We start from the raw sequence: 15,177 nt of genomic DNA, 5'->3' as shown, positions 1-15,177 counted from the left end.
GTTCACAGGCCATGAATTAAGGTGCAGCACAGAAAAGATTCCCTACTCACTCCATAGGCACATCCTTTTGTAGAGTAGTCCAGCATCCAGTCCAAAGAGTTCCCGAGGCAAGCAGCCCCTTTCCTCCAGGTAACAGATCCATTCCCTCAGGAGGGGAAAAAGACACTCTCCTCAGGGCTCAACACTGTTTAACAGCATCCAGCCACCACCTGGGCACACCTCCCCAGGGATTGGCTAGACTCTGCTTAATATTCAGGCTGGTCATTTGAATTCTGCCTCCCTAAGTTCCAGAAAATTCCTCTAGAGACAGAGGTAAGCAATCAAACTCTCAGTCTGTGAAGCCCTGAACAGGATAGACCGATAAACTACTTCTCCCCTGATTACAGCATAAACCAAACATTTTATTAACCTAGCAACTTAACTAGGCGGGTGCTACAACTGCGGGAAAATTGTCTTACTTATAAACGCTTCTTAATTTGCCAGAAGAACTGTATGGTCTACAACATACTATAGTAGCCTCACTCTAACTGCCTTTTTTGTGCCTATGCAATTTCTACAATATACAGTGGGGACGGAAAGTATTCAGACCCCCTTAAATTTTTCACCCTTTGCTATATTGCAGCCATTTGCTAAAATCATTTAAAGTGGAGGGCCACCCTGAAAAAAAAAATTGCATCAAAAATCCTAAAAAAAAATAAAAAAAAAAATTTGATAAAAATTTTTTTTTTAAACTTACCTGAACCCTTGTTGCTAGGCAGTCTTCCTAATCTGCCTCTTCCTATTCCGCGGCGTGTCCTGTTCCTCAGTGAGCGGCCCCGTTGCCTTCTGGGAACTGTGTGTGTTCCCAGAAAACCACGGAGCCATTCACAGAGCGCCGCACCGTTCACGCGTGCGCAGTAGGAAACTGTTAGTTTTTTCCTTAGTTAGGAAAAGGAAACACTGCCTGTTTCTCTTAGTTAGGATGGCGGTGCCAGGACCCGAGAGCTGAGGGACAGGTCGGTCTCGGGCGGCCGACATCGCGGGCACCCAGGACAGGTAAGTGTACTTATTTAAAGTCAGCAGCTACAGTGTTTGTAGCTGCTGACTTTAAAAAAAAAATGTCGCTGGCCGGAATCCCGCTTTAAGTTCGTTTTTTTTTCCTCATTAATGTACACACAGCACCCCATATTGACAGGAAAACACAGAATTGTTGACATTTTTGCAGATTTATTAAAAAAGAAAAACTGAAATATCACATGGTCCTAAGTATTCAGACCCTTTGCTCAGTATTTAGTAGAAGCACCCTTTTGATCTAATACAGCCATGAGTCTTTTTGGGAAAGATGCAACAAGTTTTCACACCTGAAATTGGGGATCCTCTGCCATTCCTCCTTGCAGATCCTCTCCAATTCTGTCAGGTTGGATGGTAAACGTTGGTGGACAGCCATTTTTAGGTCTCTCCGGAGATGCTCAATTGGGTTTAAGTCAGGGCTCTGGCTGGGCCATTCAAGAACAGTCACTGAGTTGTTGTGAAGCCACTCCTTCGTTATTTTAGCTGTGTGCTTAGGGTCATTGTCTTGTTGGAAGGTAAACCTTCGGCCCAGTCTGAGGTCCTGAGCACTCTGGAGAAGGTTTTCGTCCAGGATAGCCCTGTACTTGGCCGCATTCATCTTTCCCTCGATTGCAACCAGTCGTCCTGTCCCTGCAGCTGAAAAACACCCCCACAGCATGATGCTGCCACCACCATGCTTCACTGTTGGGACTGTATTGGACAGGTGATGAGCAGTTCCTGGTTTTCTCCACACATACCGCTTAGAATTAAGGCCAAAAAGTTTTATCTTGGTCTCATCAGACCAAAAAATCTTATTTCTCACCATCTTGGAGTCCTTCAGGTGTTTTTTAGCAAACTCCATGCGGGCTTTCATGTGTCTTGCACTGAGGAGAGGCTTCCATCGGGCCACTCTGCCATACAGCCCCGACTGGTGGAGGGCTGCAGTGATGGTTGACTTTCTACAACTTTCTCCCATCTCCCGACTGCATCTCTGGAGCTCAGCCACAGTGATCTTTGGGTTCTTCTTTACCTCTCTCACCAAGGCTCTTCTCCCCGATAGCTCAGTTTGGCCAGATGGCCGGCTCTAGGAAGGGTTCTGGTCGTCCCAAACATCTTCCATTTAAGGATTATGGAGGCCACTGTGCTTTTAGGAACCTTAAGTGCAGCAGAAATTTTTTTGTAACCTTGGCCAGATCTATGCCTTGCTACAATTCTGTCTGTGAGCTCTTCAGGCAGTTCCTTTGACCTCATGATTCTCATTTAACTGACATGCACTGTGAACTGTAAGGTCTTATATAGACAGGTGTGTGGCTTTCCTAATCAAGTCCAATCAGTATAATCAAACACAGCTGGACTCAAATGAAGGTGTAGAACCATCTCAAGGATGATCAGAAGAAATGGACAACACCTGAGTTAAATATATGAGTGTCGGGGGGCGTGGTCTCGAAATGGCCGAGTGAGGACGTCTTTCTGAGGAGCTCCCGGCCTGACCCGTCCATTACTAGCTTTTAATCGCATGTACTCTGCTTGTTTCACCCGGTATGTACTCTGCTGGAAAGCAGAGAGGCAGATTCAGACAGCGGGTGTCTCCTAAACCACGTAACGGCGGAGACATACACCGATTTTTAGTGAATGCTCCAGGGGCAGCACCAGCTACCAAGATGGCGGACACCACGAGGCCCGGCGCACACAAGGACCGGCAACCACAGACTACCTCTGGCCAGATGTCGACACCGACGGTACAGAATTTAGACTGTTCAATCCCCGGTATATTCAGATCCGACTCTCAGAAGTCCCTCTCCCTCTCATACACACCGCTGACTTTGAGGGCTGATGCGGAGCTAAGGGCGCTCTTACAAGCCCTTCCAACCAGAGCAGATCTCAAAGCCATTGTCAGCAGACTAGAGGCTTCCCACCGGCAGGAAATAGAGGGGGTAAGGCAAGAGATACAGACCCTGTCAGGACGAGTGGAAGTGGGAGAATCCTCAATGACCACGATTGAAAGACGTTTGGCGGTGGTCGAGGCAGCTCAAATTACACAGGCCTCGGCGCTCCTCACTCAACAGCTGCGGTTGGAGGAGGCCGAAGACCGCAGCAGACGCAATAATTTGCATCTGAGGGGAATACCGGAGGCTACGGGGATAGAAGACCTAGCGGAATCCACACTGGCGATTTTCAGGGATCTACTGGGAGATCAATATCCTTCAAGCCTCTCTTTTGATCGCATACACCGAGCACTAGGTCCCCGCTCGAATGATATGGGTGGTCGAGGCAGCTCAAATTACACAGGCCTCGGCGCTCCTCACTCAACAGCTGCGGTTGGAGGAGGCCGAAGACCGCAGCAGACGCAATAATTTGCGTCTGAGGGGAATACCGGAGGCTACGGGGATAGAAGACCTAGCAGAATCCACACTGGCGATTTTCAGGGATCTACTGGGAGATCAATATCCTTCAAGCCTCTCTTTTGATCGCATACACCGAGCACTAGGTCCCCACTCGAATGATATGGGCAGACCGAGAGATGTTATCTGCCGTATACATCAATATACACACAAAGAAATGGTGCTGCGAGCGGCTTGGGAGAAAGGAGATGTCACATTTGATGGAGCAATTATCCGAAATCTCCCGGATTTATCGCAATCGACATTACAGAGAAGAGCACAGTTAAAGCCAGTGCTGGAGGTGGCGAGAACTGCTGGCTGCACCTATAGATGGGGCTTCCCCATCTCAGTGACATTTAGAAAAGCTCAGCATTCATTTACACTGCGGAGTCCTGCCGAACTTCCCGCCCTGTTTGCATTCCTGAAGGTGGAACCGGTGGTGGTCCCGGATTGGCTACAGTTGCTGCAACGTTCTAACAACCGACCTGGATCATCTGGCAGGCAGAGATCCCGATCACCGAGACCACAGCGGAACCAACGCAGGTCATGCTACACTTCTGCCGAAGCGCCGAGGGAAGACTGAACGAATCACTTAGAGCGTGAGCTGATAGCAGCTGCTATCTATTACCACTGATACTCCTGTATGCATCCCCTTCTTATATATATAATTTTTTCCTGTTTCCCCCTTTTTTTTCTTTTTTTGATGGATACCACATGACCTCTTTGTCCTTTTGTGATGCTATCCCCAGACATATATCTTTCATGTCCTCACTGCAATCCTCCTGCGATTTGCTTACTATCTCCCCCCCTGCTGATAAAGATGTCTCACCCTACCTGAACAGCTCCATAAAAAGGCACGAAAGAGGGGAGACTATTTGCACAGACTGTTACTGAAATAACCTGTGAAGTTACTGTGGCCCCCTCTTCATCTGACCCGATATTTAACGCAGGATTACAATTGCCACATATACCCCTAACTGATTGAGAGGTCTTGAAGAACATATTCAGAACTTGGATTCAAGTTATTACATATGACACAGTATGACTCTAACGGGATTGTGGGTCCCCCCATCCCCCCACCCCCCCTTTTTTTTTGTTTTTTTTTTTGTTTGTGTATCCTATACATGATAACGGGGGATGTTGGCTAAGGGAGCATTGATATTGGTATTGCTTATAAAGTTGCTTATAATACTGATTTTATTAATGGGGCAATATAGGGGGGCAGGATTGCTTACCCTTATCTGGTTATCATACATATGCCCCTAGAGCCAGGTTTTGAGAAATCTCGAGTTGCCAAACAGGGATGGAATGCTGCGGAGGAATATAGGCGGTGAGGGAAGTAGAAGGAGGCATCCACACACGTTAGCAGGAGGAGATGAATAGCACCGCGGACAAACTCCTATTATGTGAGGATGACATGAGAGGTCTCAGATCTCTGGTTATGGAGGAAAGGTCATCTGTATACACACCCACCCGCATATACCTTTATTGAAGTTCTGACTCCCCTTAGGGGAAGACGCAAGTAGTACAGGAGGGGTGGTTAGTTTCAGAAGGGAGACATGGTAGTAATGAAGGGGTTCGCTTGAGGGATAGCGAGAATACTGTACATCCCCTATCTTTTCTCAAAGGTATACATATACTATTGTAAAATGCATGGCCCATAGTTGGTGGCTATACAACAAATCAGGATGCTATGCATTTTGCATCATACACCCTACAAAAATTTCTGCTCGGATTATTTGTTGAGCTAACCTGAGTTTTTTGTTTGTTTCTTTTATTTTTTCTGCCCTGTACAATGACATATATAGTAAGACTCTAAGTAGAGGTTTATATAATACTGTCAAGCTGGGTGGTGGGGGGCGGGCCGGGGACACCTTCACTGGTCTGCTCTTACCTCTCCCCCAATAGGTCGGAGCAAGTCTCCTGGTAAGACCCAGGACGTGCTCTCTTGCAAAGTAATTTACTTAATTTACTTTAGTAAATAGACGATACAAACCAACTGGTAGACGTCTTATTTGACGGTCTTTTCATCTCGTCTTCTCTTTCTATCTTCTCCTTTCTCTACATATATTCTTCCTTACATTCTCCCACCTTCTATCCCCCTATCCCATACCCACCCCTTAACCTCCTCTGACCCAGGTGAGGATGGACTCCATTAATATATATTCCTTAAACGCCAAGGGTCTTAATATTCCAGAGAAACGTCGTATGCTCTTATCTGACCTTAAAAGAGCTCGCGTAGACGTCGCATTTATTCAAGAGACACACTTTAGGACAGGAAATCAGCTATATCTGAAGAGTCGACACTTTCCACATGCTTACCATGCCACTAATGAGAAAGCCAAGTCCAGAGGAGTATCAATACTTATTGCAGGGACAGTACCCTGGACCTGTGCAGATACCCTTGTGGACCCGAATGGCCGATATGTGTTCATTAAAGGCTTACTTAGAAGTACCAAAGTAACACTAGCCACCATATATGCACCGAACGACCGACAAGACACCTTCCTACATCACACACTGAACTTACTTACGGAATTCGTGGAAGGACAATTAGTGCTGGGTGGAGATTTCAACGTACCCTTAAACCCATCGGAAGACACATCATCCAGATCCACGTCCATACGTTCTAGAGTACACAAACGCATAACTCAAGAATTACATGACACTCGGCTGATAGACGCATGGAGATTACTCCACCCCGGGGAACGCGATTATACTTTCTATTCCTCTCCACACAAAATATACTCGAGAATAGATTACTTCTTTGTCCCCCATAGTCAGTTGGAGGCAGTTCACAGGGTGGAGATAGGCAACATCACATGGTCAGACCATGCACCTATCACTATGTGTTACTGTTTGTCACCGTCCTTGACGACCAGACCCAAATTTTGGAGATTAAACGAAAGTCTATTACAGACGCCAGAGGTCCTGGCAGACGTACAGACTGAACTGACACATTACTTCCGACTTAATGACACAGGAGATTGTGACCCGGGCATAGTATGGGAAGCCCATAAGACGGTAATAAGAGGCATATTTATAAAGCACGGTGCACGCATTAAGAAAGAAAGGGAACAACTACTACTGACTCTTCTTGACAAAATACATGACGTAGAAGCCAAACACAAACAAACGCCGACCGTCTCAATAGAAGCAGACCTAACATCCCTCAGGAAACAAATTGTTGATCTATTACAATATAGAGCTAAAGCTGCCCTGCAAATATGCAGGAAATTATCTTATGAGTCAGGGAACAAATGCGGGAAACTTCTAGCACGGTCAGTCAGAAAACATCGACTTAATACATACATTCCTCAAATTATTGACGTAAAAGGGCAAAAACAGACCACACCAACTCAAATTGCGGATGCATTCAAGAAATATTACGCTTCTCTATATAACCTCCCTGTTAAACCGCTATCTGATGACACAGTCAATGACTACCTTACAGCATCTCAAATGCCCAGACTGTCCTTAGAGGATAAGTTAGGACTAGAAGATCCCATCACAATAGAGGAACTGCAGAGAGCGGTAGGGGGAATGAAACCGGGTAGAGCTCCGGGTCCAGATGGGATGACAATACAATAATACCAAACACTCCTGACAATATTAGGCCCCCATATGGTGAAGATGTTTAATGGACTAGGTAAGGGGGATCCCTTGCCGAGAGATACCCTACGGGCACACGTATCTCTTATACTCAAAGAAGACAAGGACCCAGCGGCGTGTGGCAGCTATAGGCCCATATCGCTCTTGAACGTGGACCTTAAACTATTCACAAAAATCCTAGCCAACAGACTGACACAGTTTATGCCAAATTTAGTTCATTTGGATCAAGTGAGATTTATCCCTGCCCGAGAGGCAAAGGATAATACCACCAAGGTACTCAACCTCATCCATGAGGTAAACAAACAACATGTCCCATCCGTCTTTCTCAGCACAGACGCTAAGAAGGCGTTTGACCGAGTTAATTGGGTGTTCATGCTGGCGGTCCTTAAGCATATTGGTCTGGGACACAAAATGATACATTGGATATCTAGTATATACTCTACACCCACAGCACAGATCAAAGCGAACAAACTTCTCTCAGATTCGTTCCCAATAACAAACGGTACCAGACAGGGATGCCCGCTCTCTCCCCTCCTTTTTGCCCTAACGTTAGAACCTTTTCTTTGCACTATAAGATTGAATTCAGATATATCAGGTATAACAGTAGGGGATACTCAATACAAAATCTCTGCCTATGCAGACGACCTTATGTTCACCCTAACTAACCCTACAGTGTCACTCCCGAACCTTTTGAAGGAATTTGGAAAATATGACACTCTTTCCAATCTAAAAATCAACTTTGATAAGTCAGAGGCCATGGGAATTAATATAACGCCAAATAGACTGAGCTCTTTAAAATCACAATTTAAGTTCAGATGGTCAGATACATCCCTTAAATATCTGGGGACCTTGATTCCCAGGGACCTAAGACACACCTTCCACCTTAACTTCCCCCCTCTGCTAATCAAATCTAGAATGCTGTTAGAAGAATGGAACAAGGGGTTACACTCTTGGTTTGGTAGGTGCAATCTAATCAAAATGACCATACTCCCGAAATTTTTATATCTGTTCCAAACCCTGCCAATTAAAATCCCGCTTCAATATTTTAAGCAAATACACTCTATTTTCATACAATTTAGATGGGGGAAATCAAAACCTCGACTACGTAGAAGTTATCTTACCCTCCCCAAACACTGTGGAGGATTAGCCCTTCCAGATTTAAAAAACTACTATAGGGCAGTACATCTGGGCAGAATAATAGATTGGTGTAGACACGGCGACAACAAGTTATGGATACACCTAGAACAGGCACAGTCCAAGACCCCGTTGCAGGGAGCGGTCTGTTGCTTTGACAAACTACCTGGGACATTGAAATCGCACCCTATAATTGGCACGTCACTTAGGGTGGGAAATGCCGCGATACTTGCAAACTCCTTATCCACAGATAGCTCACCTCTATACCCAATTCTGGGTAACCCAGGTTTTCCTCCAGGCCTGGAACGACTAGGATTTGAATCACTTCGAGTGACAGGTAGAGATCGAGCTTCTCATTTCTTGATAAACAACAAATGGCCGTCCATACAATCCCTAACTCTAGAGAGAGGCCAATTTCGACTCCCATTCTGGACTGCAATACGTCTACATCACTTCCTTTGTACGATCCCCAACCCGTCACAGTTTAATCGGGACCTAACGACTTTTGAAAGCTATTGTAATGACGAGGGAAATTTACCTCAAGTCCTATCCAAAACATATGCTTTGATTAATTCCCCTTCTGAACAACCTGCTTTGACGTTTATACGTGCATGGGAAAACGACTTACAACGCACATTTACTAGTGCCCAAATACAAATGATCATCACATTTTCCTTAAAATCATCTATATGCACCAAAATACAGGAACTTAACTATAAGATACTGACTAGATGGTACTACACGCCTAGTAGACTTCTTGAATACTTCCCGGATACATCTGACAAATGTTGGAGATGCCAAACGAGTAAGGGGACGCTCCTCCACATCTTCTGGTCTTGCCCACTCCTGCATCATTTTTGGACGACAGTCCATATGATAACACAAAAATTCACAGATTACACAATAAGTGATGATCTGGCGCTAATTCTGCTTCACGCGACTACGATCTCGCCTCGAGCCTATAAAAAATCGATAGTACGACATTTGCTGTACGCAGCTAAACCGTGTGTTCCCCTCTTGTGGAAGCAGACGCTTCCGCCGTCTATAGGGCTGTGGCTGCGCAGGGTGGAAGAGATCAGGAGATTGGAAGACCTGGTTCAAACGGCACAAAACAAACAAGATCAACACTCACAGACATGGAGGCTGTGGAATATGTTCATACTTTCTGATGAGGGAATAGCTCTTCTGGCAACATAGAACAAAACAATTTATTAGCAGACGGTTCACCTGGGTCGAATACCCCACTCCTCCCCCCCCTTTACCCACCCCCTCCCTTCTTTCTAAAAACTTCTTATCCGTCTTTCTCTTCCTTCTTTCCTTTCTTATCTACTTTCTTCTTTGTCTCTTTACTTTGTAGTGTTCTTTAGTGGAATCTATTTGCCTCCTTTATTGTATTTTTGGTCCTTAAGTTGGAGGTATTACATGACAGTAATCTCAAAACATCCCAGAAATGAAATATACATCGTACGTAGCAGGCGTTGACTGGTAATATCTGTAAACACTGACTCGGTTAGCTGGATGTCAACTAGCAATTTTGAATTCATAAACACAAATACCAGTTTACTGTTATGGTCAAAATATGTTTTCAATTGTGTATAATGGATGACATGCTGGAGAATGTAATACAATTCTATTTTTGATTGTTTACTTTCCTTTTTTGAAATAAAATTTATATTTGAAAAAAAATATATGAGTGTCACAGCCAGGGGCGTAACTACCACCATAGCGACCCATGCGGGAGTTATGGGGCCCGCAGCCGAGTGGGGCCCAGTGAGGATAAGAGCACCGCCGGCACAGTCTCCCAGCCAGGGGAAGAGAGAGAAAAGGAAGAGGCGAGCTGTCCGTATCAGCAGAGAGCTGAATTGCCCGATGTAAGAGCTTTCATTAGAACTTCCAGTGTTCCCAGGGCTCACGTCACATACTCCACCTTTTGGCCCGGTGCCTTTGATAGACAGAACGCAGATTCAATGCGGGACATGTGACGTCATCAAAGGCGTCGGGCCAAGAGGTGGGGCTATGTGACGATGAGCCCCGGGAAGACAGGAAATTAAAATGAAAGCTATTACAGTGGGCAATCCCGCTCTCTGCTGATCCGGGTGGCTTGCCTCTTCTTCTGCCTAGGTGGGGCTGTATGGGGCACAAGCAGACCAGGCTGTATTGGGCACAGGTCACGCTGTATGGGGCACAGGTCACGCTGTATTGGGCACAGGTCACGCTGTATGGGGCACAGGTCACGCTGCATTGGGCACAGGTCACGGTGTATGTGGCACAGGTCACGCTGCATTGACACTAGGGCAGATGTGGGGGGGGGGGGGGCTGTTTGCAGGGGGGGGCCCATACAACATTTTGCTATGGGGCCCTGCTATTTCTAGTTACGCCCCTGGTCACAGCAAAGGGTCTAAATACTTAGAACCATGTGATATTTCAGTTTTTCTTTTTTAATAAATCTGCAAAAATGTCAACAATTCTGTGTTTTTCTGCCAATATGGGGTGCTGTGTGTACATTAATGAGGAAAAAATTAAACTTAAATGATTTTAGCAAATGGCTGCAATATAACAAAGAGTGAAAAATTTAAGGGGGTCTGAATACTTTCCGCCCCCACTTTATAATCAGTGTGATGATTTCTCTCAATCTTTGGATACTCTGATTAGGCTCTTCCCACACACTGAACAGGAAGTGAAGGTCAATTAGGGCACAGATGAAAAAAATATTACAGGTGTTTTCACCATTCCCTACTCCGTTAAAAAGGAAAGTTTTGGCTTTTACTATACTTTATTTCTAATCTACAAAACTGCAAAACTAAAACCCTGATTATTGCCCTGTGATGTCATTTCTTCTGAGCAGCGCAATAAATGGTTGTGTCTTCTCCCCGCAGGGTTCCTGTTTCCCTTGCCCCCTTCAGAGATGCCCCACTATGGGCCATCACTCAGAACAGTATTACAACATCACAGACCAGAAGATGAAGCTCTACCTGAACACTGGTACTGATCCTCAGCACTTCTCCAGTGAGTATTGCTGGAAGACCACTGGAGCCAATTAAAGAGCAGCTTGGGATTCCACCAACATTAATTACATTTTCTTTTTTTTTTTATGCTGTTCAATTTCTCAAATTTTTTTTCTTCAGTTTCCAGGAGATGACCTGGAAAGGTGTATCATGCTGAATTCTGTATAATATATGATGATGTAAGGGGGGCAGAAAGAGAACATGGAAATTGGTTGGATGTGTAAAAATAGACGAGTGAAGTTCTCATTTAATCCAACTCATGTTACATCATCTAGCAGTAATTGGTCACCTTCAGCTGGACTTGGTCTATAATGCTGAAAACATTTTGCTGTTCATCCAAGCCTCTGCTAATGAAGAATCTGATAATTAGAATAGAAGAAGCAAAGATAAACAGCGAACATCATTATCACAAAACAATTCCAGCTGAGTATAAAAATATGAATGAAAAAAAAACCTTTTCGCCAGTTTTTGGGGGACATAAATAAAACTGGCAGAATATCTATGAATAGTGAAATTGTACAGAATTGAATACCCTGGGGTTTTTTTTTGTTTTCCTTGTTTGAGATCTGATGAAATAAGATGAGAAACCCCTAAAAAGCTTTACAGCTGCCAGGATTGGAATTTCCTGTGAAAGAAATAATTCAACTGAATGTTTCATGCTGAAGATCTGAATAACCTCCTGACATTCTACCTTCTCTGCAGGTTGGAGATATAACATTTCTCTAACATTAATTGGGACGGCAGAAACATTGGGGAAAATGTACATATCCCTTTATGGGTCTGGAGGTAACGTGACCAACGATCATCAGGAGAGGTAGGACATCTTTAGTGCGGCTGTAAACATAATCTATGACTGTGCCATAGCAAAATATAAAGTAATATACTGTACCTTATCATGTGTGTGCTGAAATGTCTCATATAGAACTGGACATGTAGAAAAAGGCTGGTGTTTGTAAAGCTCAAAAGCTGAATCTGAAAATTACATAGATCAAAATTCGGCTGGTTAAGGAGGGACTGGCCAAATTTCGATCCATATTTGGGCAGCCTGATTGTACCCAAGTCGATCCATTGATCGAACTAGCCTGTCAGATTTTTCTACGTGCGGTTACTGACAGTGGCTATAGCCGCTAGCAGTAACCGTTGTATTCTACGGGCCAGGGACAGCTCCCGGGGGCCCCCCCCCGCTGGCTGACCAGTGGTGAAAGGAAATATCGTATCATCTATGGCCTGCTTAAGTGAAGGACTCATCACAGTAACTCCATCCCTTCCAGAGCAATGACTCCTTCCATTACTAGTCTGGAATTTCAATGAGAGATAGCCAGTCAGAAAGGAAATGGTTACTGCTGTGCTATCTCCCAATAACCCATAATGTCCTGGTAATTCCTTGCTGTGTAATAAAATATATGTAAACCCAATAATTAAAGCTGAATTCTGAAGTAATAAAAAGAAATGCTCTGACACTGTTTCCCCCTGCGAACTGCAATACTCTAGGGGTAGAAGAAAAGGGAGTAATACTTCCTCTGGCAGGCTCCAGTGCACTCCTTTCTCCAATGCTCTGGGTTAAGGGAGGGCCCTCACTGTCCATATATACGAGACAGAACTCTTGAATATGCATTTTATTTGATGACTTCAGCGTGCTGGCTAGAGCACCTTAGAGAAAAGGCTTTGTTGGATGGATGTGGATGAAGCATGCTGAAGCGAGGGTTAAGGTACTGTAATTATTACAGTTTATTCTTCTACCTCTAGACTTAAAGTGAAAGTAAAGGCAAAACCTAAGTAACTCTAAACCTACTTACAGCCACATTCTCAGCCTAATCTATCTAGCACTGTAAAGAAAAAAATCATATATACTTGCCTATTGAGCTGTCAGTGGCAGCTTTAGTGTGTAGAAGAGGCAGCCGACAACGAAAGCCCCATAGTACATCTATGGGTGATGTCACTTCCCAGCCATTGTTGGATTTCTCCTGCACACAGAGGGCGCAGCTGGAGACCAGACCAGAGCGGCTTCGGAACATGTAAGGTATATACAAACTTTTCTTTACAGGGTTAGATAGATTAGGCTTTGAATGCGGCTGGGAGTAGGTTTACAGTTAGGTGTTGCCTTTACTTCCACTTCAATAAGCACTTAACTCTTGGAGCAGTGGTCTCCAAACTGCGACCCTGGGGCTGGATGTGGTCCTTTGCTTGCCTTTAATTCGGCCCTTGTGGCACCATTCCATCCACCAACACAAACAATAGGGCATAATTCCTGTTGCCGACACTAAAAATAGGGCACAATTCCTCCCACTGACACCAACAATGGTTCACAATTCCTTCCATTGACACCAATGATGGCGCACAATTAGGGCCGAAACAACTAATCGATTAATCGACAACTAATTGTTTATGAAAATTGTTGTCAATTATTTTCATAATTGATTAATCGGTCAGCCGATTAGTTGGCCTGAATGCATTATTTGTTTACATATCTGGAAATACAGTGCAGCACACATACAGCTCAGTACAGCGTCCATACATATCAGTATATGCCTGAACTTGTGAAAGTAAATGTGTAAGGAGCAATGCTTCATGGGACATGTAGTCCTGGGCAGGAAGTGAGTGGATTCTAAGTTTTTTTACCTTGCTATGGGGCTCTTTATACTATACTTTGCAGCTTGCTATTGGGGCACTCTGAAGGCAGGAGGAACCAGAAGCGTTGTTGGGGGACCCCTGAAGAGGAGAATCAGGGCTGCTCTGTGCAAAACCATTACACAGAGCAGGTAAGTATAACATGTTTGTTGTTTAAAAAAAAATCATTTTAAAGACTCTGTGCAGGGAAGATCAGCATCTGAACCAAGAGAAGGTGGAGACTGATAGGCTGGAGGTAATATAAGGCATTACAATTACATTTAAAGTAAACATTTACCAGTATTGTGCATTATATTTAAAATTAACCAAGCCTTATGCTGGCCATACACCTATCAATTTTCGGATGAGAATATTCATACGAAATTTCTTTGTATATTCGCTGAATGAAAGAATGTCGTTTGCAAATTTCACTTGCTTTTCACATTCAGTTTGAAAACAAATGTCATTTTCTGAATGAGACACAAAACTTCTTCCTTTGACTAATGCCCCGTACACACGATAGGATTTTCCGATGGAAAATGTGTGATAGGACCTTGTTGTCGGAAATTCCGACCGTGTGTGGGCTCCATCACACATTTTCCATAGGAATTTCCGACACACAAAGTTTAAGAGCTTGCTATAAAATTTTCCGACAACAAAATCCGTTGTCGGAAATTCCGATCGTGTGTACACAAATCCGATGCACAAAGTGCCGCGCATGCTCAGAATAAATTAAGAGAGGAAAGCTATTGGCTACTGCCCCATTTATAGTCCCGACGTACGTGTTTTACGTCACCGCGTTCAGAACGATTGGATTTTCCGACAACTTTGTGTGACCGTGTGTATGCAAGACAAGTTTGAGCCAACATCCGTCGGAAAAAATCCATGGATTTTGTTGTCGGAATGTCCGATCAATGTCCGACCGTGTGTACAGGGCATAACAAGTTTTCTATTCTGCTCCTTAGAATTTTCCTGTCACTGTGGTCGAAAACTAACGTTGATTTGACCCCACTAATGATTAGAAAATCGAACAAACGTTCTTAAAATGTATATATTTTTTTTTTTTTTGAAGGAAGACATTGTTTTTGTATGGCCAGCATAAGTCACCGCAGGCGCAGGTAGCATTTATCAAGCGACCTGCCTATGAAAAGGGAGTCTGTTATACATAATATATTACGGTTCTGTCTGAAAATCAGCAAAACCGTCTTTAATTTTGTTTTTTTTTTCTCTTTAAACAAAAAATGTGTTATCTGAGTCTGATGATATTTACCAGATTCAATTACCTCTAATAGTATATACAGCATATATCTCTTCTGTCTGTTCTTCTCAGAGTGGATTAGATATTTTGCTCCCTAACCATATATATATATATATATATATAGTTGGTTATTTATATTTACCACTGCATA

General features: G+C 44.0%; 1 protein-coding gene across 4 annotated transcripts in view; it reads left to right on the top strand.

Moving 5' to 3' along the window:
• Positions 1–15,177, top strand: part of LOC141105736 (pancreatic lipase-related protein 2-like) — a 176,536-nt gene that overhangs the window by 134,656 nt on the left and 26,703 nt on the right. For all 4 annotated transcript variants that reach the window (XM_073595806.1, XM_073595807.1, XM_073595803.1 and 1 more), the window contains 2 exons: positions 11,033–11,162; positions 11,864–11,975. In XM_073595806.1, coding sequence (XP_073451907.1) covers positions 11,033–11,162; positions 11,864–11,975 — 242 coding nt within the window. The remainder of the gene's footprint in view (positions 1–11,032; positions 11,163–11,863; positions 11,976–15,177) is intronic.

Source organism: Aquarana catesbeiana, linkage group LG08 (genome assembly GCF_042186555.1).
Source record: "Aquarana catesbeiana isolate 2022-GZ linkage group LG08, ASM4218655v1, whole genome shotgun sequence".
In the NCBI taxonomy this organism is placed as follows: domain Eukaryota; kingdom Metazoa; phylum Chordata; class Amphibia; order Anura; family Ranidae; genus Aquarana; species Aquarana catesbeiana.
Note: the sequence above shows the minus strand (reverse complement) of the source record. Positions and strands in the feature narration are given on the sequence as shown.